Genomic DNA, 15,202 nt, shown 5'->3' on the forward strand with positions numbered 1-15,202 from the left:
ACTGGCAGTAAAGGGTCCAGGACCTCTGTCCCAGTGCACCTCTCAGCTGCAAAGCCATGGAGCTAACCTACAGCTGGTCCACAGGAAACTGGACTGGGCCCAGCCAAGGGTCTGAGACTGTTGCAAGTGAGAGAGACTCCAATGTCCCTCAGTGCACTGACTCTCAAACTGCATTTTGTGACTTAGAGGCTCCCAGTCCCTCTGTACCCCCTCACTTCCTCCAAAAAGAGCAGAGACCCTCATTTTATGAATTAGAGGACTTCCTATAAGATTTAGACAGAAAGAGTTTCTCCCATCACTTAAAAGATTTGAACAACACTGATCTGAGCTACACCTCAATGACCCAGCCCCTGAGTCTCTTCTGGACACCTGTGCCAAGGGTGACACCTGGTGTCTGACTCCTGGATCAGCATGACCTGAAAGGAAGACCTTTTTAGGGGGCCTGTTCTCTCCTCTGTAATGACAGGGTCTTCGTGAGAACTGTGAACGCCATAGCTCTGTTGACCTACTGGTTGAGCTGAGGCCTCCACTGGGTATAGCCACAGCTGGTGCTGGCTCAGGGGCTACCTCCCACCTTGTGGTTGGAATCAGATAGCTCAGGGTGTCACAGACACTATAGTACTTCTGATGCACAGACACTGTGGATGTCCCCAGTTAAAGAAGAGGACATTGAGATTCAGAGAGGTCAAGCTGCTACTCTGGAGTCAGGCTGGGCAAAGAGCCCGAGGTGAGTCACACCATAGCCAGCACCTGTCCTCAGCCTGCTGCCACCAGAGGCCCCCAACACCAAGCATGAACCTGTCCTCCTAGCCAGTCCCAGTCTCCTGCCTCAACAGGAAGAATTCACACCAGAAATACTCTTAAGTCTGGAAGGCAATGACTGCATCATTGATTAGGTTGTCCATGACTGGGATTTTCTGTGCCTGTGTAGTATGGGGCTAGGGCATGGGTTTCCAGGTTGCTCTCGTGGGATAAGGGGTCAGAGAAAAGGGAGGAAGAATGTGGCCACTCTTACAACCCTTGTGGGCCTATCTCATTCCTGGAAAGAGGCAGGAGCCCAGCAAGAGGAGTGGTTTCTGGAATGGAAGACAAGAGCTCAGTTTTTGACATGCTGAGGATGCAGTGGTGCACTGGCGATTAGAAATGTGGGTCTGGGCAGGGTATGGTGGTTCACGCCTATAATCCCAGCACTTTGGGAGGCCGAGGCAGGCAGATCACCCGAGGTCAGGAGTTCGAGACCAGCCTGCCCAACATGGCAAAACCCCATCTCTACTAAAAATACAAAAAATTAGTTAGGCATGGTGGCAGGTGCCTGTAATCCCAGCTACTCGGAAGGCTGAGGCAGAAGGATCACTTGAACCTGGGAGGCGGAGGTTGCAGTGAGCCAAGATTGCGCCACTGCACTGCAGTCTGGATGCAAAGAGCAAAACTCTGTCTCAAAAAAAAAAAAAAAAGAAAAGGAAATGGGGGTCTGGAGCTCAGGAAAGATGTTTGGGGAGGAGATGAGGAACCTGCTTCACAGCGCCCTCCTGTGAGCTGACCAATTCTTCCTTTAGGAAAAAAAATCTAGTGAGCCCAGCCAATGGCATCAGCTGCCCTGGCACTGTGCAAAGCACCTGATACTTGTACCTTCATTTAATCCTGACAGAATACTGAGAAAAGTTGTGGGGGCAGGGGGATCGGGGGGGTGATCAGGAAGGGGAAGGGAACTCCCTTCACAGAGGAGGGACCTGAAGCACCCAGAGCAGTGATGAAGCTGAGGTTCAGGGGGCCCTCGTCTCGCCCTAGGTACCTGTGACCCAGGTTCTCCCAGTCCAGCGCATGCCCTCCAGGGACAATTCACAGCTAGATGTTGACAAAGGGCACTGGTGTCTGGATGTACTGAGGAGCCCATGCTGACTTTTGGTGTCCATATTTACTAAGTTCTTAAGTCACTCAGAAGATACTTACTGAGTTGGTCCAGGGCTGAGGGCGGCATAATTACTGTGGAAAGAACATTTAAGAAATATTAAAAAATAAAAATAAAAAGGACAGACCAAAGGCAAGATGCAGTCTCTTTATATCTAACAAAAAGCCTTAAACGGTTTTTAGGGTAGCCAGAATGTCATAGTGATCTTTCATAAAGAACCTTACTTGATGTAATTTATTTTGGGAACCGAATGGTTATCAGCCATAAACCTAACCATAATTAGCACCCCACCCCAACAAAGCAAGTCTAGGATAAGCACCATTTTCACAGTAACACTAGCTTCTGACTCCCACATGCAAAGTAAGTACCGTTGAAGGCTACAGCATTGCAGACTTAGGGCAGGAAAGGTTACTATTCAAATAAAAACAAGCACATACTCTTCCCTCCTTTCTCCACATCTGACCTGTCATTAGGCCCTGCTAGCATGGACACAGAGAAGCAGCGGTACTGTGTGGAGAAGCGGTTTTGGAAGACCCTGGGAATCGGGTGGTCGAACATGTTGAAAGAGAACTAGAAAGAGGAAAGAGAAACAAGTATTAAAACAAAGATACATTTCTTCATGTCAAAAGACAAAACATGTCAGAGTAATTAATGCTGCTAAACATTGTCAGAGAATACAATGTACTGAAATCTTCAATGTAATCTTACTAAATACAAAACAGGCCATGCCAAGCCTGTCCTGAACCTTTTTCAGGGCTGTGCTCCCATCTTCATCCTCAGGATCAAGGCCCAACCTCTTGCATACCTCAGAGACTTGTACTGACAGCCCCATAGACTCCTGCCTGGGCTAGTTCCTCTGCCTTGAACACTTTTCTTATTATCATTAATCTAAACAATATTTGTTAATTGAAACATGTCTTTATTGAGTGCCTACTGTCTGCCAGGCTCTGACATGAGCACAAGGGAAACACCACTCTAGTGATGTTTGTCCACTAACAAAATAGATACCACCCCTGTCCTGGTGAAAATGACACTCAAACCAAGGGAGATATACACTCAAACCAAGGGAGATATACACTCAAAGTAAGGGAGATATACACTCAAAGCAAGGGATACACACATGTGTGTCCGACAGTTCTGAAGACAAGCAGCAGGGTAAGTAGAGAGAGGGCTCCTGGGAATGCTATTTTAAATAGGTAGTTAGGAAGGGACTCTGCACAAAGACCCGAATGCTATGAGAGAGAGCCAGGCAAAAAATAGGGAAAGGCATTCCAGGCAGCAGGAGAAACAGGTACCCAGTGGTTGCACCCCTTCCCCTGGGTTCCAATTACCACCCTTTCCTTTCCCCAGGAAGCCTCTGCTGCTCTGCTGAGGGTCAGGGCTAGTGCCCCTTCAGTTGCTCTCACAGCAGAGTAGGTACACGTCACACTATGTTGTGATGCTTTCTTATAGCAACAAGCAAAGCTAAAACATGCCATTAAAAAGATCAAGATCCTAGTTCTTAAACTGTAGACTCAGATGAGGCTTAGCAAACCTATCAATTTGAAGTTTTCTCAAAGTACAGTATTCCTCCCACCACCCCCCATATCCACAGGGGATACATTCCAACATCCCCAGTGGACACCTGAAACCAGAGATAATATTGAAACCTATATAGACTATGTTTTTTTCTTACACATAGCTACAATTTTCTTATACATATCTGCAATAAAGTTTAATTTATAGGCTGGGCGTGCTGGCTCACGTCTATAATCCCAGCACTTTGGGAGGCAGAGGCAGAAGGATTACCTGAGGTCAGGAGTTTGAGACAAGCCTGGCCAATATGGTGAAACCCCCTCTCTACTAAAAATACAAAAATTAGCCAGGCGTGGTGGTACATGCCTGTAATCCCAGCTACTCAGGAGGCTGAGGCAGAAGAATCGCTTGAACCCAGGAGGCGGAGGTTGCAGTGAGCCGAGATAGTGCCACTGCACTCCGGCCTGGGCAACAGAGCAAGACTCCATCTCAAAAAGAAAAAAAAAATTTTTTAATTTATAAATTAGGCACAGTAAGAGATTCACAAGTAATAATAAAACAATTATAAGGATACACTGTAATAAAAGTTAAGTGAATGTGGTCTCTATTTTAAAATTTTTGGACCATGGTTGACCTCGGGTAACTAAAACCACATAAAATCTCACAGTAGGCTATGTTCAAAAGAACTGGAGGCAGAATCAAGAAGAGATTTTTGTACACCCCATATTCATAGCACAATTATTCATAATAGCTAAAAGGTGGAAGCAACTCAAGTGTCCAATGACAGATGAATGAATAAACAAATACTGGTATGGTATATACATACAATGAAATATTATTCAGCTTTTAAAAGGAAAGAAATCCTGTCACATGAATGAATCTTGAGGATATTATGCCAAGTGAAGTAAGTCAGTCATCAAAGGACTTATAGTTTATGATCCACTTCTAGGAAGTACCTAGAGTAGGCAAATTCGTGGAACAAAGTGGAATAGAGATTGACAGGGGCCGTGAGGAGTAGGAAATGGAGAGTTACTGTTCAATAAAAGAGAGAAGAGTTTCATTTTTGCAAGACGAAAAAGCTCAGAAAATCTTGCTAGTGAATGTATTCAACACTATTGAACTATAGACTTAAAAATGGTGAAAATTTGTGTTTTTTAACCACAACTAAAAAAAAAAAATCTCTATTACAGAAAATTTCTTGACTTGATTCCAAATATATATTTAGTAGAAGGAATGCCACCTACTGACAGAGGAGTTTACTAGTAACTCCAAAATTAGAAAGCTGAATTAGCCATTTCCTAAAATGCAAACATAGCATGTTCCCACCTAATTTCTTGGAGGGTTCTTTACTCCCTGGCACTCCAGCACAGTAATTTCCAATCTTTTGTCTTTCTTCTTTTAAGCAGCATAACTGTTCAACTAAATCTTCGCCAGAACCATAACACATGAAATAGTGTTTCTGGGTGAACAACACCAGAAAAGGGTAGGGGCTTGCTTCCCTTGAATGCTTCTCACTAGCCAACCTATCTAAGCCATTTCTTTTCTTTGAACATAAAAGGTAAATCCGCACAAAGGGGCAACATACTTAACAACCTGCCTGTAGTTTACCCATGAACCCGACCTTCTGCTCCTTCTTTGCTGCTCCCGATCCCATCTCTCAATTTCCTTTTCAATCCCGAGACCTAGCACATTGCCTGGAACATATCAAGTATTCTTGAGTGGATGAACTCAAAAACAGAAATAAGCCAAGGTTTCACAGTGACACACTTGGAATAAAATCTAACAATCATTTCTTGTCTTTACTAAAATAAACAGGTGACAGGAAGACAATATCGTAGAGTGCTTTGCAGCCAGACAGACTTGGCTTCAACTCTCCACTCCCTACTTTTGTGACTCGAATAAAGTATCTCTGTAAACATTAGTTTTCTCATGTTTAAAATAATCATCCTAGCTTCCAAAGGAATTGCAGAGATTAAAAGAAATAAGGCGTGATGAAGGAGTACAGGTGTTAAAAGCTATGTAACAGGAAATGTACCAGCAGGTATTAGCTTCCATCGTTATCATTAGCGAACACAACACCGCTGTACAGATCCGAAGGCACGAATCTGTAGGCACAGAGCTTACGGAACTGGGGCAAGAGCCGGGTGTCCCCCAAGAGCGGGCATGCCCGCTACGGATTCTCCCTGGGGAGCGCCTGATTCTGTTTCGATCCCCAGCAACCTTGCAACTAACTTTGAGTTTATGGAAACCTGTTGCGCGTCCAGCACTTGGAAAACCCGTGAATGGACACAAACTCCTTTCTTTCGTCAATGAGGGCAAGTCCGGCTGAGACGGAATGCGAGCCATGTTCAGGACCGGCGGACGCGACCACAGGCGGTTAGTAGTCAAGGGGTCTGCTTGTGCCCGGCACGGCCGAGGAGCCGGCAGGCCGGACTCAGGCCCGGGTGACTCGGCACCTCCGCCGCCGTCCCGCGCCGCCCCGCCGGGCCCTAACTCAGGCCCCGGGCCAGACCCCCAGCCCCTGCCTGCTGCCCGTCAGCGCTTACCATGATGGACACCACCTCGCAGACTCCGCTTCTCTCAGGCAATAAGACGAAGATACCCCGCCGACCGCTCTCCCAGCCGCCGCCGCCGCCTCCGCCGCGCCAAGCCGGTAAGCCCCAGAGGCTCACCGGAAGTACCGGACCCGAGACCCGGAGGGGGGTGCCCGGGACAAAGCGTCGGCTGCAAAAGAGAAAAGGCCAGGCGAAGACGCTAGGCTCTAAAACACCCTCAGCAGAAGCATTAAAATGACCTTTCGTGATTTATTTCCCCGTTGGTAGGTACTTTTTAAAGTTATTTTAAATTACGTTTTGATAGTATTCAACCCCTCCAGACGAATTTAGTAGGGCCCATTGTCCTTACGACTACACTACCCAGAATGCACTACCCAGAATGCCTCTGCTTCAGCCATCTAGGACTCTGGCGGAACTAAGCTACAAATCCTTCTTCAGACCACACCAAAAACCTATTGCAAACGTAACTGCTGCCCCATTCAGTATGTGACTGAGTTTAATGTATGGCTAGAAGTGTACTTTCTCTGAGGGTTCCCAGTGGGAGGCAGTAGGCTTCTCTTCCCAAAGTAAACATGTCCGCCGAGCGTCGCGTTTCTGGGTAAAAGCGAGTCACAGTTGAAAGGGGCAACAGTGCTTGCGTTCGGCCTCAGAGGTGACCCTTCTTTTGGGGCGGGCTGGAGTTTTCTAGCCGTGAATGGCAGAGCGCTAATGGCCGCCTCCAATGTGGTCCAATCAGAAAGAAAGGAAGTCTGGGAACTAAGAGGCTATTGGTTGGTGATTCCTGGACCAATCGGAGGAGCCGTGATTTGGCGCGAGTCTTGATCGCCACCGGGGCTCTTAGTACCTCAGCGCCAGCGCCAGGCGTCCGGCCGTCGTGGCTATGTTCGTGTCCGATTTCCGCAAAGAGTTCTACGAGGTGGTCCAGAGCCAGGTGACTCCCAGTCCGGGATCCCCGCCGAGGCCTTGCTTTTGGGGAAGGGATGAGGAGGAGTGGCCGTGGGTGACCGGGAGGTAGGGGAGGGCCGGGGTTCGGATCACCGCGTTCAATCTGTCCGCTTTTCCCCCGATAGAGGGTCCTTCTCTTCGTGGCCTCGGACGTGGATGCTCTGTGTGCGTACAAGATCCTTCAGGTGAGTTCTGCGGGGCCTAGGAGGGTGGGGCCGGCGCGAGAGGTGAGGGTGCTGCGTGGGGGCGCAGGGCGGGCAGAGAGTCAGGATAGATGCTGAGGGCCTAGGGCGGGAGAGGGAGCCGAGCAGGAGGTGAGCAGCAGGTGAGAGGAGAGAGACTCGGAGGAGAGGTTGCCTCCCTGTCCCAACGGTGTGGGGTGGGATAGAGGATTAAGTAAAAGGTAAAGAGACTAGTTTGTATTTTTGCAATCAACTATTAATATGAACAAAGCAGTTGGCGTTTGGGGGAAACTTTGGATCTGTAGTGGCCTCTCAAATGGGGGATTTGAGAGAGAGCAATCTGTGACAACTCTGGGTACAGTTGCGTCATAGGTGTTTGCTAGGAATATGGGACCCCCTAGTCTATTAGGGAAGATCGTTAGTTTGGTTTTGAATAGGGCATGGTATTTACATTGTTTTGGTCTGGCCCTTGGATCAGGAACTTTTCAGACGGCCTGGAAGTTAAATCGGCGTTTCTCACCGATGTTTTACTTTGGTAATTTGCAAAATTCACAGGATGGTATGGTAAACACTCATATGCCTAGCACCTAGCTTTTCCCGGAAGCATTTCACTAACTTTATTGTTATCCCGTGTCTTTTGTCTCTCAACTCATCTAATCTAACTCGGTTTCTTTTCAAGCTAAATTGCCAATGTCCTAAATAAGATAGGCTTTGAAAACACTCTCTCTCCAGGCCTTGTTCCAGTGTGACCACGTGCAGTATACGCTGGTTCCAGTTTCTGGGTGGCAAGAACTTGAAACTGCATTTCTTGAGCACAAAGAACAGGTATTGAAGATGTATTTTAGAATAACGTGGCTTTTTTACTCAATTGTAATTTCTTGACACAGCATTCTATTTCCACAATAGATTCAGTGTGTATTTAAGTATCAGCTACATTAGGCAATGCGGAAGAGAAAAACATGCTGTATGTACTGGTGACTTACGCCCAAGTTGTAGAAGCAAAATTGACAGCAAAAAAAGATAATGAATGTGGATAGCCCCTAACTTTGAACTTGTTTTGCAGAAATTTGATTGTAAGGTGCTTGGAATCTAGCAGTTTTTAGTATGGTCTAGTTAACATCATTTTATTTTATTTTGGTTTATTTTATTTATCTATTTTTTACTTACATATATATATGTATATATATATTTTTTGAGACAGAGTCTCGCTCTGTCGCCGAGGCTGGAGCGCAGTGGCCGGATCTCAGCTCACTGCAAGCTCCGCCTCCCGGGTTTACGCCATTCTCCTGCCTCAGCCTCCCGAGTAGCTGGGACTATAGGCGCCCGCCACCTCGCCTGGCTAGTTTTTTGTATTTTTTAGTAGAGACGGGGTTTTACCGTGTTGGCCAGGATGGTCTCGATCTGCTGACCTCGTGATCCACCTGTCTCGGCCTCCCAAAGTGCTGGGATTACAGGCTTGAGCCACCGCACCCGGCCTATATATATATTTTTTAAAAGGAGTCTCGGTCTGTCGCCCAGGCTGGAGTGCAGTGGCATGATCTCGGCTCACTGCAAGCTCTGTCTCCTGGGTTCATGCCATTCTTCTGCCTCAGCCTTCTGAGTAGCTGGGACTACAGGCACCTGCCACCACGCCCAGCTAATGTTTTTGTATATTTAGTAGAGACAAGGTTTTACCATGTTAGCCAGGATGGTCTCGATCGCCTGACCTCGTGATTCGCCCGCCTCGGTCTCCCAAAGTGCTGGGATTACAGGCGTGAGCCGCCACGCCCGGCCTTTATTTATTTATTTTTGAGACGGAATCTCGCTCTGTCACCCAGGCTGGAGTGCAGTGGTGCGATCTGGCTCACTGCAACCTCCACCTTCTGGGTTCAAGCTATTCTCCTGCCTCAGTCTCCCGAGTAGCTGGGATTACAAGTGCCTGCCACCACACCTGGCTAATTTTTGTATTTTTAGTAGAGACGGGGTTTCGCCACATTGGCCAGGCTGGTCTCGATCTCCTGACCTCAAGTGATCCGCCTACCTCAGCCTCCCAAAGTGCTGGAATTAGTTAAAATTATTTTAGAATACACTACTATTTTATATTATTTCTCCAAGAAAATGCATCCTGGTTTCCAACTTGAAATACAGGAATAAATTTAAACAATAGATGCCAGGATTCCTCCCACCTCTGCATGGGGCCAAATGAGAGATGGGACATTGTAGACTCCACAGAGAGGGGATGGGACATGGAAGAGGGTCCCTGGAGTCCTAACCGTATCTAGGATTGTTTTGGCAGAGACAAGTCCTCTCCTGGTGTTCCTGTTGTTATGTCAAGGACCTGTACCAGCTTGGTATTGATAAGGAAAGCACATGTGATAGTGATGGAGTGTGATAAAGGACTTAATATTTAAGTACCCATAAAGTGTTTGCTAAAAACTTAAACCTGTATGATGCCATTAGCCTGGAGAGGCACGCAGCATAGTACTGTGAGGTCTGGAGAGACACAATCACGTGCTTGAAGCCTTGTTCTGCTTCTCATTAGTTTCTTGAGCTGTCCATAAGACTTGGGCTTGCTGAGTCTCAGTGTGCTCCTGGGGAAAACGGAGCCCCAGGGCCCACCCTGCTCTGTCACCATGCTAAAGCACTTAGCATGCCAGCCTGGCTGTTTTTTGGAATCCCTTGCCACGTGGGCCTCGCCACATGTCAGGGACTTAGTAAGTTTAAGCAGAACAACTCAGAGGCTTAGTGGTGAAGGGAAAGGGGCCTCCTCGATATAGCTACTTTACAATATCTTCCTTTTTTTCAGTTTCGTTATTTTATTCTCATAAACTGTGGAGCTAATGTAGACCTGTTGGATATTCTTCAACCTGATGAAGACACTATATTCTTTGTGTGTGACACCCATAGGCCAGTCAATGTCATCAATGTGTACAACAATACCCAGGTACTTTTTGTGCTCTGCCCTCAAACTGTCTGTACTTTTTATGCCATGTACAATGTCTCACCTGGTGTTCTTGGTAAGGTGTGTGTCTGACTATCCTGTGGGATTGGAACAGCCTGAACACAAGAACTTGGTCTTTGTCATCCTTTTTTTAAGAGATAGGCTAGAGTACAGTGGCACAATCATGGCTCACTGCAGCCTCACTCCTGGGTTCAACTGACCCTCCTGCCTCAGCCTCCTTAGTAGGTGGGACTACAGGCACATACCACCACACTCAGAAAATATTTGTTTATATTTTTAGTTGAAATGGAGTCTTGGCTGGGCGTGGTGGCTCACACCTGTAATCCCAGCACTTTGGGAGGCCGAGGAGGGCGGATCATGAGGTCAGAAGATTGAGACCATCCTGGCTAACGTGGTGAAACCCCGTCTCTACTAAAAATACAAAAAATTAGCCGGGCATGGTGGTGGGTGCCTGTAGTCCCAGCTAATTGGGAGGCTGAAGTAGGAGAATGGCGTGAACTTTGGAGGTAGAGCTTGCAGTGAGCCAAGATCGTGCCACTGCTCTCCAGCCTGGGCGACAGAGTGAGACTCCGTCTCAGAAAAGAAAACAGGCTGGGCGCGGTGGCTCAAGCCTGTAATCCCAGCACTTTGGGAGGCCGAGATGGGCGGATCACGAGGTCAGGAGATCGAGACCATCCTGGCTAACCCGGTGAAACCCCATCTCTACTAAAAAATACAAAAAACTAGCCGGGCGAGGTGGCGGGCGCCTGTAGTCCCACCTACTTGGGAGGCTGAGGCAGGAGAATGACATAAACCCGGGAGGCAGAGTTTGCAGTGAACTGAGATCCAGCCATTGCACTCCAGCCTGGGTGACAGAGCGAGACTCCGTCTCAAAAAAAAAAAAAAAAGAAAAATCAGCTTGGAGTTACTTTTAGACAGGAGTTTTAGTCACCTAGGGGTTACACATCTTCATGTCCTTTATCAGAGGCCAAGTTGTGGGGCGTTCATTTTATTCACGTTATGATATAAGAGGATGCTGTGGTTCCAGACTTAAGTAGACTAGATGGTCCTCAAAGAATTGTTTTCAGATTTTCGTAATTTCTGCATACCACATATGGTGTAACTCTGGTGCCTCACTGGTAATGAAAACAAGAAAATTCCTTGGAAGCCTGGAACTCTTATTAAATTGGTAGCTATTTGTATGAACAGGAAACTGAGTCAGCTTATTAGGAAATGATAAGATTCTGCAGAAGAACATAATTGTATAGTTTTCCGTAGGAAGAGGAGAGGCTTAATTCCTTTTTATTTTGAACTTAGATCAAATTACTCATTAAACAAGATGATGACCTTGAAGTTCCTGCCTATGAAGACATCTTCAGGGATGAAGAGGAGGATGAAGAGCATTCAGGAAATGACAGTGATGGGTCAGAGCCTTCTGAGAAGCGCACACGGTTAGAAGAGGTGTGTTTGGGTCTCTCACAGCCATCCTGGAGGAACTTGCACTCCCAGAGGTCAGAGGTCATCCTAAAGGCTGCCAGGCCCAGGTGTAACTGAGGGCAGTGGGAAGTGGAGAAGTTAGCAGGCATGGATGCTGACCCTGGGCTCTGCTGTCCCCTGGTTGTGTGGCCTCAGGCAGGTTACTGGACTTCCCTGAATAGTGGCTTATCTGTCCAATAGGATCCTGTCAGATGAAATTAAATTTAGGACAGCTCAGCTCTGCAGCTAGATAGCAAAAAAATAATGTAGAGCAGCAATAAATAGTGCAACTCCCACCCCTTCCTTTCCTGCTGTCTTCTAGCATCACTCACTGTGCAGTCACTGCAGAGGAGCAATGTGGGTCTGCATCCCTTGTCCAGGCCCAGTCCCAGACAGTTACTCCAGGGGAGGTATCTTGTATGTGCAGATACGAATGGTTTTCACCATGTGGACCTTGGGTCTGAGCTGCTTAGTGATCTGGAGCTGGGCCCAGGGGCCTACCCAACACTATAGCTTCTGCCAGATGTAAAATGATAGGCAGAAAGTGGTGGTTCCTATAGCACAGAGGGCCATATGATGTTTTGAAGATGCCCTCTGGCTCCTGATCTTGGTGTGTGACCTAGAATTTGCCCCCGCAATGTCCTAAGGTCTTCCCTTCATCCTCAGCCTGACATTTCCCAGTAATGTGCTTTTGGGAAGTCTTTTTGAGCTGTATTTGAGACATTCAGGACATTCTCCATTTGAAGAAGGGGAAGAAGGGGCAGTGCCCTTGAAACTGAGGCATGCTTCTCTCTTTCTCACCTCTGTCACCCCTTTGACTAGGTTTGGATGTCTCATTGGGAACCTCTTGGATCCACTCTTATATTTCCTTACTTCTTGCCCAGCTCTTTGTTCTATTTTTTGGAAGACTTTTTGGTCTTTATTTTTTTTTTTTCCCCCACAGACAGGGTCTCTCTCTGGCCTCAAACTTCTTGGCTCACTTGATCTTCCCACTTCAGTCTCCCAAGTAGCTGAGACTGTAAGCACATGCCACTACACTCAGCTTGGTCTTTATCTTCTAATCTTTGATTTGTGAGAGGTCTTTTTTGTTCTCTGAATTTTTTTATATATAGCATTCTTTTAACTATTGATGAGCTGCATTTCATTGGTTCCCAAATATCAGTGTCTAATGGGATTTTCCCTGGAAACATTCATGTTCTACAGATAAGTCTTGAAATTTTCCATTCTGACTAATAAACGTATTTTTTAAACACTTACTATGTGCCAGGTACCAGTTAGGCCCTGGGGTGCAGGGATGAGAGCAAAGTCCTGCCTTTGCAAACCTTTCCAATGGGAGAGACAGATACTGATCCTGTAAATGAGCATAGTTAGGGAAAGCTTTCAGGTACCAAACGTGAGTTAGCATGGGATGGAGCCAAGAGGATTCCTGGGCAGAGCATCCATAGACACTGCGGCTCTGAGGTGGGAAGGAAAGTTTCAAGGAAGGCTCGGCCGGCAGTGCCAGAGGAACAGGCAATGAGAATAGACCAGTGGGTTTGGCAACAAAGAGAAGGTAGGTTGTCTTGATGAGATGCAAGAAAATATCAGCGTTTCCTTTTACATACTTAACACATCAATTTGGAATCTATGTTTGTAAATGTTTAAGATAATATTCATGAAATATAATAGGCATAATTTCCCACCAACTTTTTATTTTGAAATTTTTTGAAATGTATGCAATGTTGAAAGGATAGTACGGTGAATATCCATATATCTTCAATCTAGAGTCAACAGTGGATCATGACTGTAGGTGGTCTCAGCTACTTGGGCGGCCAAGGCAGGGAGATTGATCAAGCCCAGGAATTCGAGAACAGCCTGGGCAACATGAAGAGACCTTATCTCAGAAAAAACAAACACAGTTTTTCACATTTGCTTTCTCTCTACATATTCTTTTTCCTGTATCATTTGAGAATAGGTTGCAGAAACTGATATTATTTTTTATTTTATTTTTTCTTGAGATGGAGTCTCTGTTACTGAGGCTGGAGTGCAGTGGCACAATCTTGGCTCCCTTCAACCTCTGTCTTCTGGGCTCAAGTGATTCTCCTGCCTCAGCCTCCCAAGTAGCTAGGATTACAGGCATGCACCTCCATACCCAACCAGAAACCATGATATTCCACACATTCTTTCATAAGCAGCTCCTAAGAATAAGGACATTCTTCCTCATAAACACAATGCCATTGTCATGCAGAAGAAATGAATAATATGCTAATATCAGGTAATATTCAGCCCATATTCAGGTCTCTTTAATTGTCCTCAAAATGTATTTTGCAGCTATTTTTATTTCTGAACTATTCTCCAATCAAGGTTAACACATTTAGCTATTTCTCTTTACTGTCTTAACCTAGAACTGTACCTTACCTCTATTTTTTCTTCTGTTTTGTTTTTAATGACATTGAAGGCCAGTCATCTTTTCTAATATTTACTACTACTTGTTTCTTCCTGGAGTACTTTAATTTGCTTCTCTATCCCTGCATTTTCTATGATCTGTAAATTAGGTCTAGAGCCTTGATTTTAATAACATTAACCATTCTTGAGAATACTTTTTATATAATTAAAACCTGTGCATGATTTATAACTAAGTATGTGTATATTAGAGGTATATTCTTAGAAATATTTTTACCAGCCTGGCATGGTGACTCAAGCCTGTAATCCCAGCATTTTGGGAGGCCGAGGCAGGCAGATCACCTGAGGTCAGGAGTTTGAGACCAGCCTGACCAACATGGAAAAACCCCATCTCTACTAAAAATACAAAAATTAGCCAGGAGCAATGGCAGATGCCGGTAATGCCAGCTACTCGAGAGGCTGAGGCAGGAGAATTGCTTGAACCCAGGAGGCGGAGGTTGCAGGCCTAGTGGCGGAGGCCAAGATCGTGCCACTGCACTCCAGCCTGGGCGACAGAGTAATACTCTTGTCTCAAAAAAAAAAAAAGAAAGAAATATTTTTACCAGACTAGACAATATAGCAAGACATGGTCTCTACAAAAAAATAAAATAAAAATTAGCCAGGCATGATGGCACAGTCCTATAGGCCCAGCTACTTGGGAGGCTAGAGTGGGAAGATGCCTTGAGCCCAGGAGGTTGGTTTAGGCTACAGTGATCCATGATCGCATCACTGCACTCCAGCCTGGGCAACAGAGCAGGACCTCATCTCTTAAAAAAAAAGAATGAAATATTTTTATTAATAGGGGTACACATTCAAAGAGTTTTAGAGACAATAGTTTATAAATAATCGTTTTAAAGAGTTCTGCTATAGGTCAGGCGTAGTGGCTCACGCCTGTAATCCCAGCACTTTGGGAGGCTGAAGCAGGCGGATCATGAGGTCAGGAGATCGAGACCATCCTGGCTAACACAGTGAAACCCCATCTCTATTAAAAATACAAAAACTTGGCCGGGCGCGGTGGCTCAAGCCTGTAATCCCAGCACTTTGGGAGGCCGAGACGGGCGGATCACAAGGTCAGGAGATCGAGACCATCCTGGCTAACACGGTGAAACCCCGTCTCTACTAAAAAATACGAAAAACTAGCCGGGCGAGGTGGCGGGCGCTTGTAGTCCCAGCTACTCGGGAGGCTGAGGCAGGAGAATGGCGTAAACCCGGGAGGCGGAGCTTGCAGTGAGCTGAGATCCGGCCACTGCGCTCCAGCCTGGGCGACAGAGCGAGACTC

The 15,202-nt window shown here is 46.3% G+C and overlaps 2 protein-coding genes across 6 annotated transcripts in view; one reads left to right on the top strand and one right to left on the bottom strand.

Moving 5' to 3' along the window:
* Positions 1-6,110, bottom strand: part of UFD1 (ubiquitin recognition factor in ER associated degradation 1) — a 30,095-nt gene extending 23,985 nt beyond the window's left edge. Inside the window, exons 1-3 of one of the 4 annotated variants that reach the window (XM_026448947.1) lie at positions 5,971-6,110; positions 2,347-2,479; positions 1,951-1,983 (exon numbers count right to left, since the gene is read on the bottom strand). In XM_026448947.1, coding sequence (XP_026304732.1) covers positions 1,951-1,983; positions 2,347-2,479; positions 5,971-5,973 — 169 coding nt within the window. In that variant the 5' untranslated portion in view covers positions 5,974-6,110. The other 3 variants (XM_026448949.1, XM_026448950.1, XM_026448948.1) reach the window with 3 other exon arrangements.
* Positions 6,111-6,627: 517 nt separating this feature from the next.
* CDC45 (cell division cycle 45) overlaps positions 6,628-15,202 on the top strand; it is a 42,575-nt gene continuing 34,000 nt past the window's right edge. For both annotated transcript variants that reach the window (XR_002726478.1, XM_023192577.2), the window contains exons 1-5: positions 6,628-6,910; positions 7,050-7,109; positions 7,839-7,931; positions 9,892-10,029; positions 11,344-11,487. Coding sequence is in view for 1 of the 2 variants with exons in the window: in XM_023192577.2 (XP_023048345.1) it covers positions 6,860-6,910; positions 7,050-7,109; positions 7,839-7,931; positions 9,892-10,029; positions 11,344-11,487 (486 nt within the window). In the remaining variant the exon portion in view is untranslated. The remainder of the gene's footprint in view (positions 6,911-7,049; positions 7,110-7,838; positions 7,932-9,891; positions 10,030-11,343; positions 11,488-15,202) is intronic.

Source organism: Piliocolobus tephrosceles, chromosome 19 (assembly GCF_002776525.5).
Source record: "Piliocolobus tephrosceles isolate RC106 chromosome 19, ASM277652v3, whole genome shotgun sequence".
Lineage (NCBI taxonomy): Eukaryota > Metazoa > Chordata > Mammalia > Primates > Cercopithecidae > Piliocolobus > Piliocolobus tephrosceles.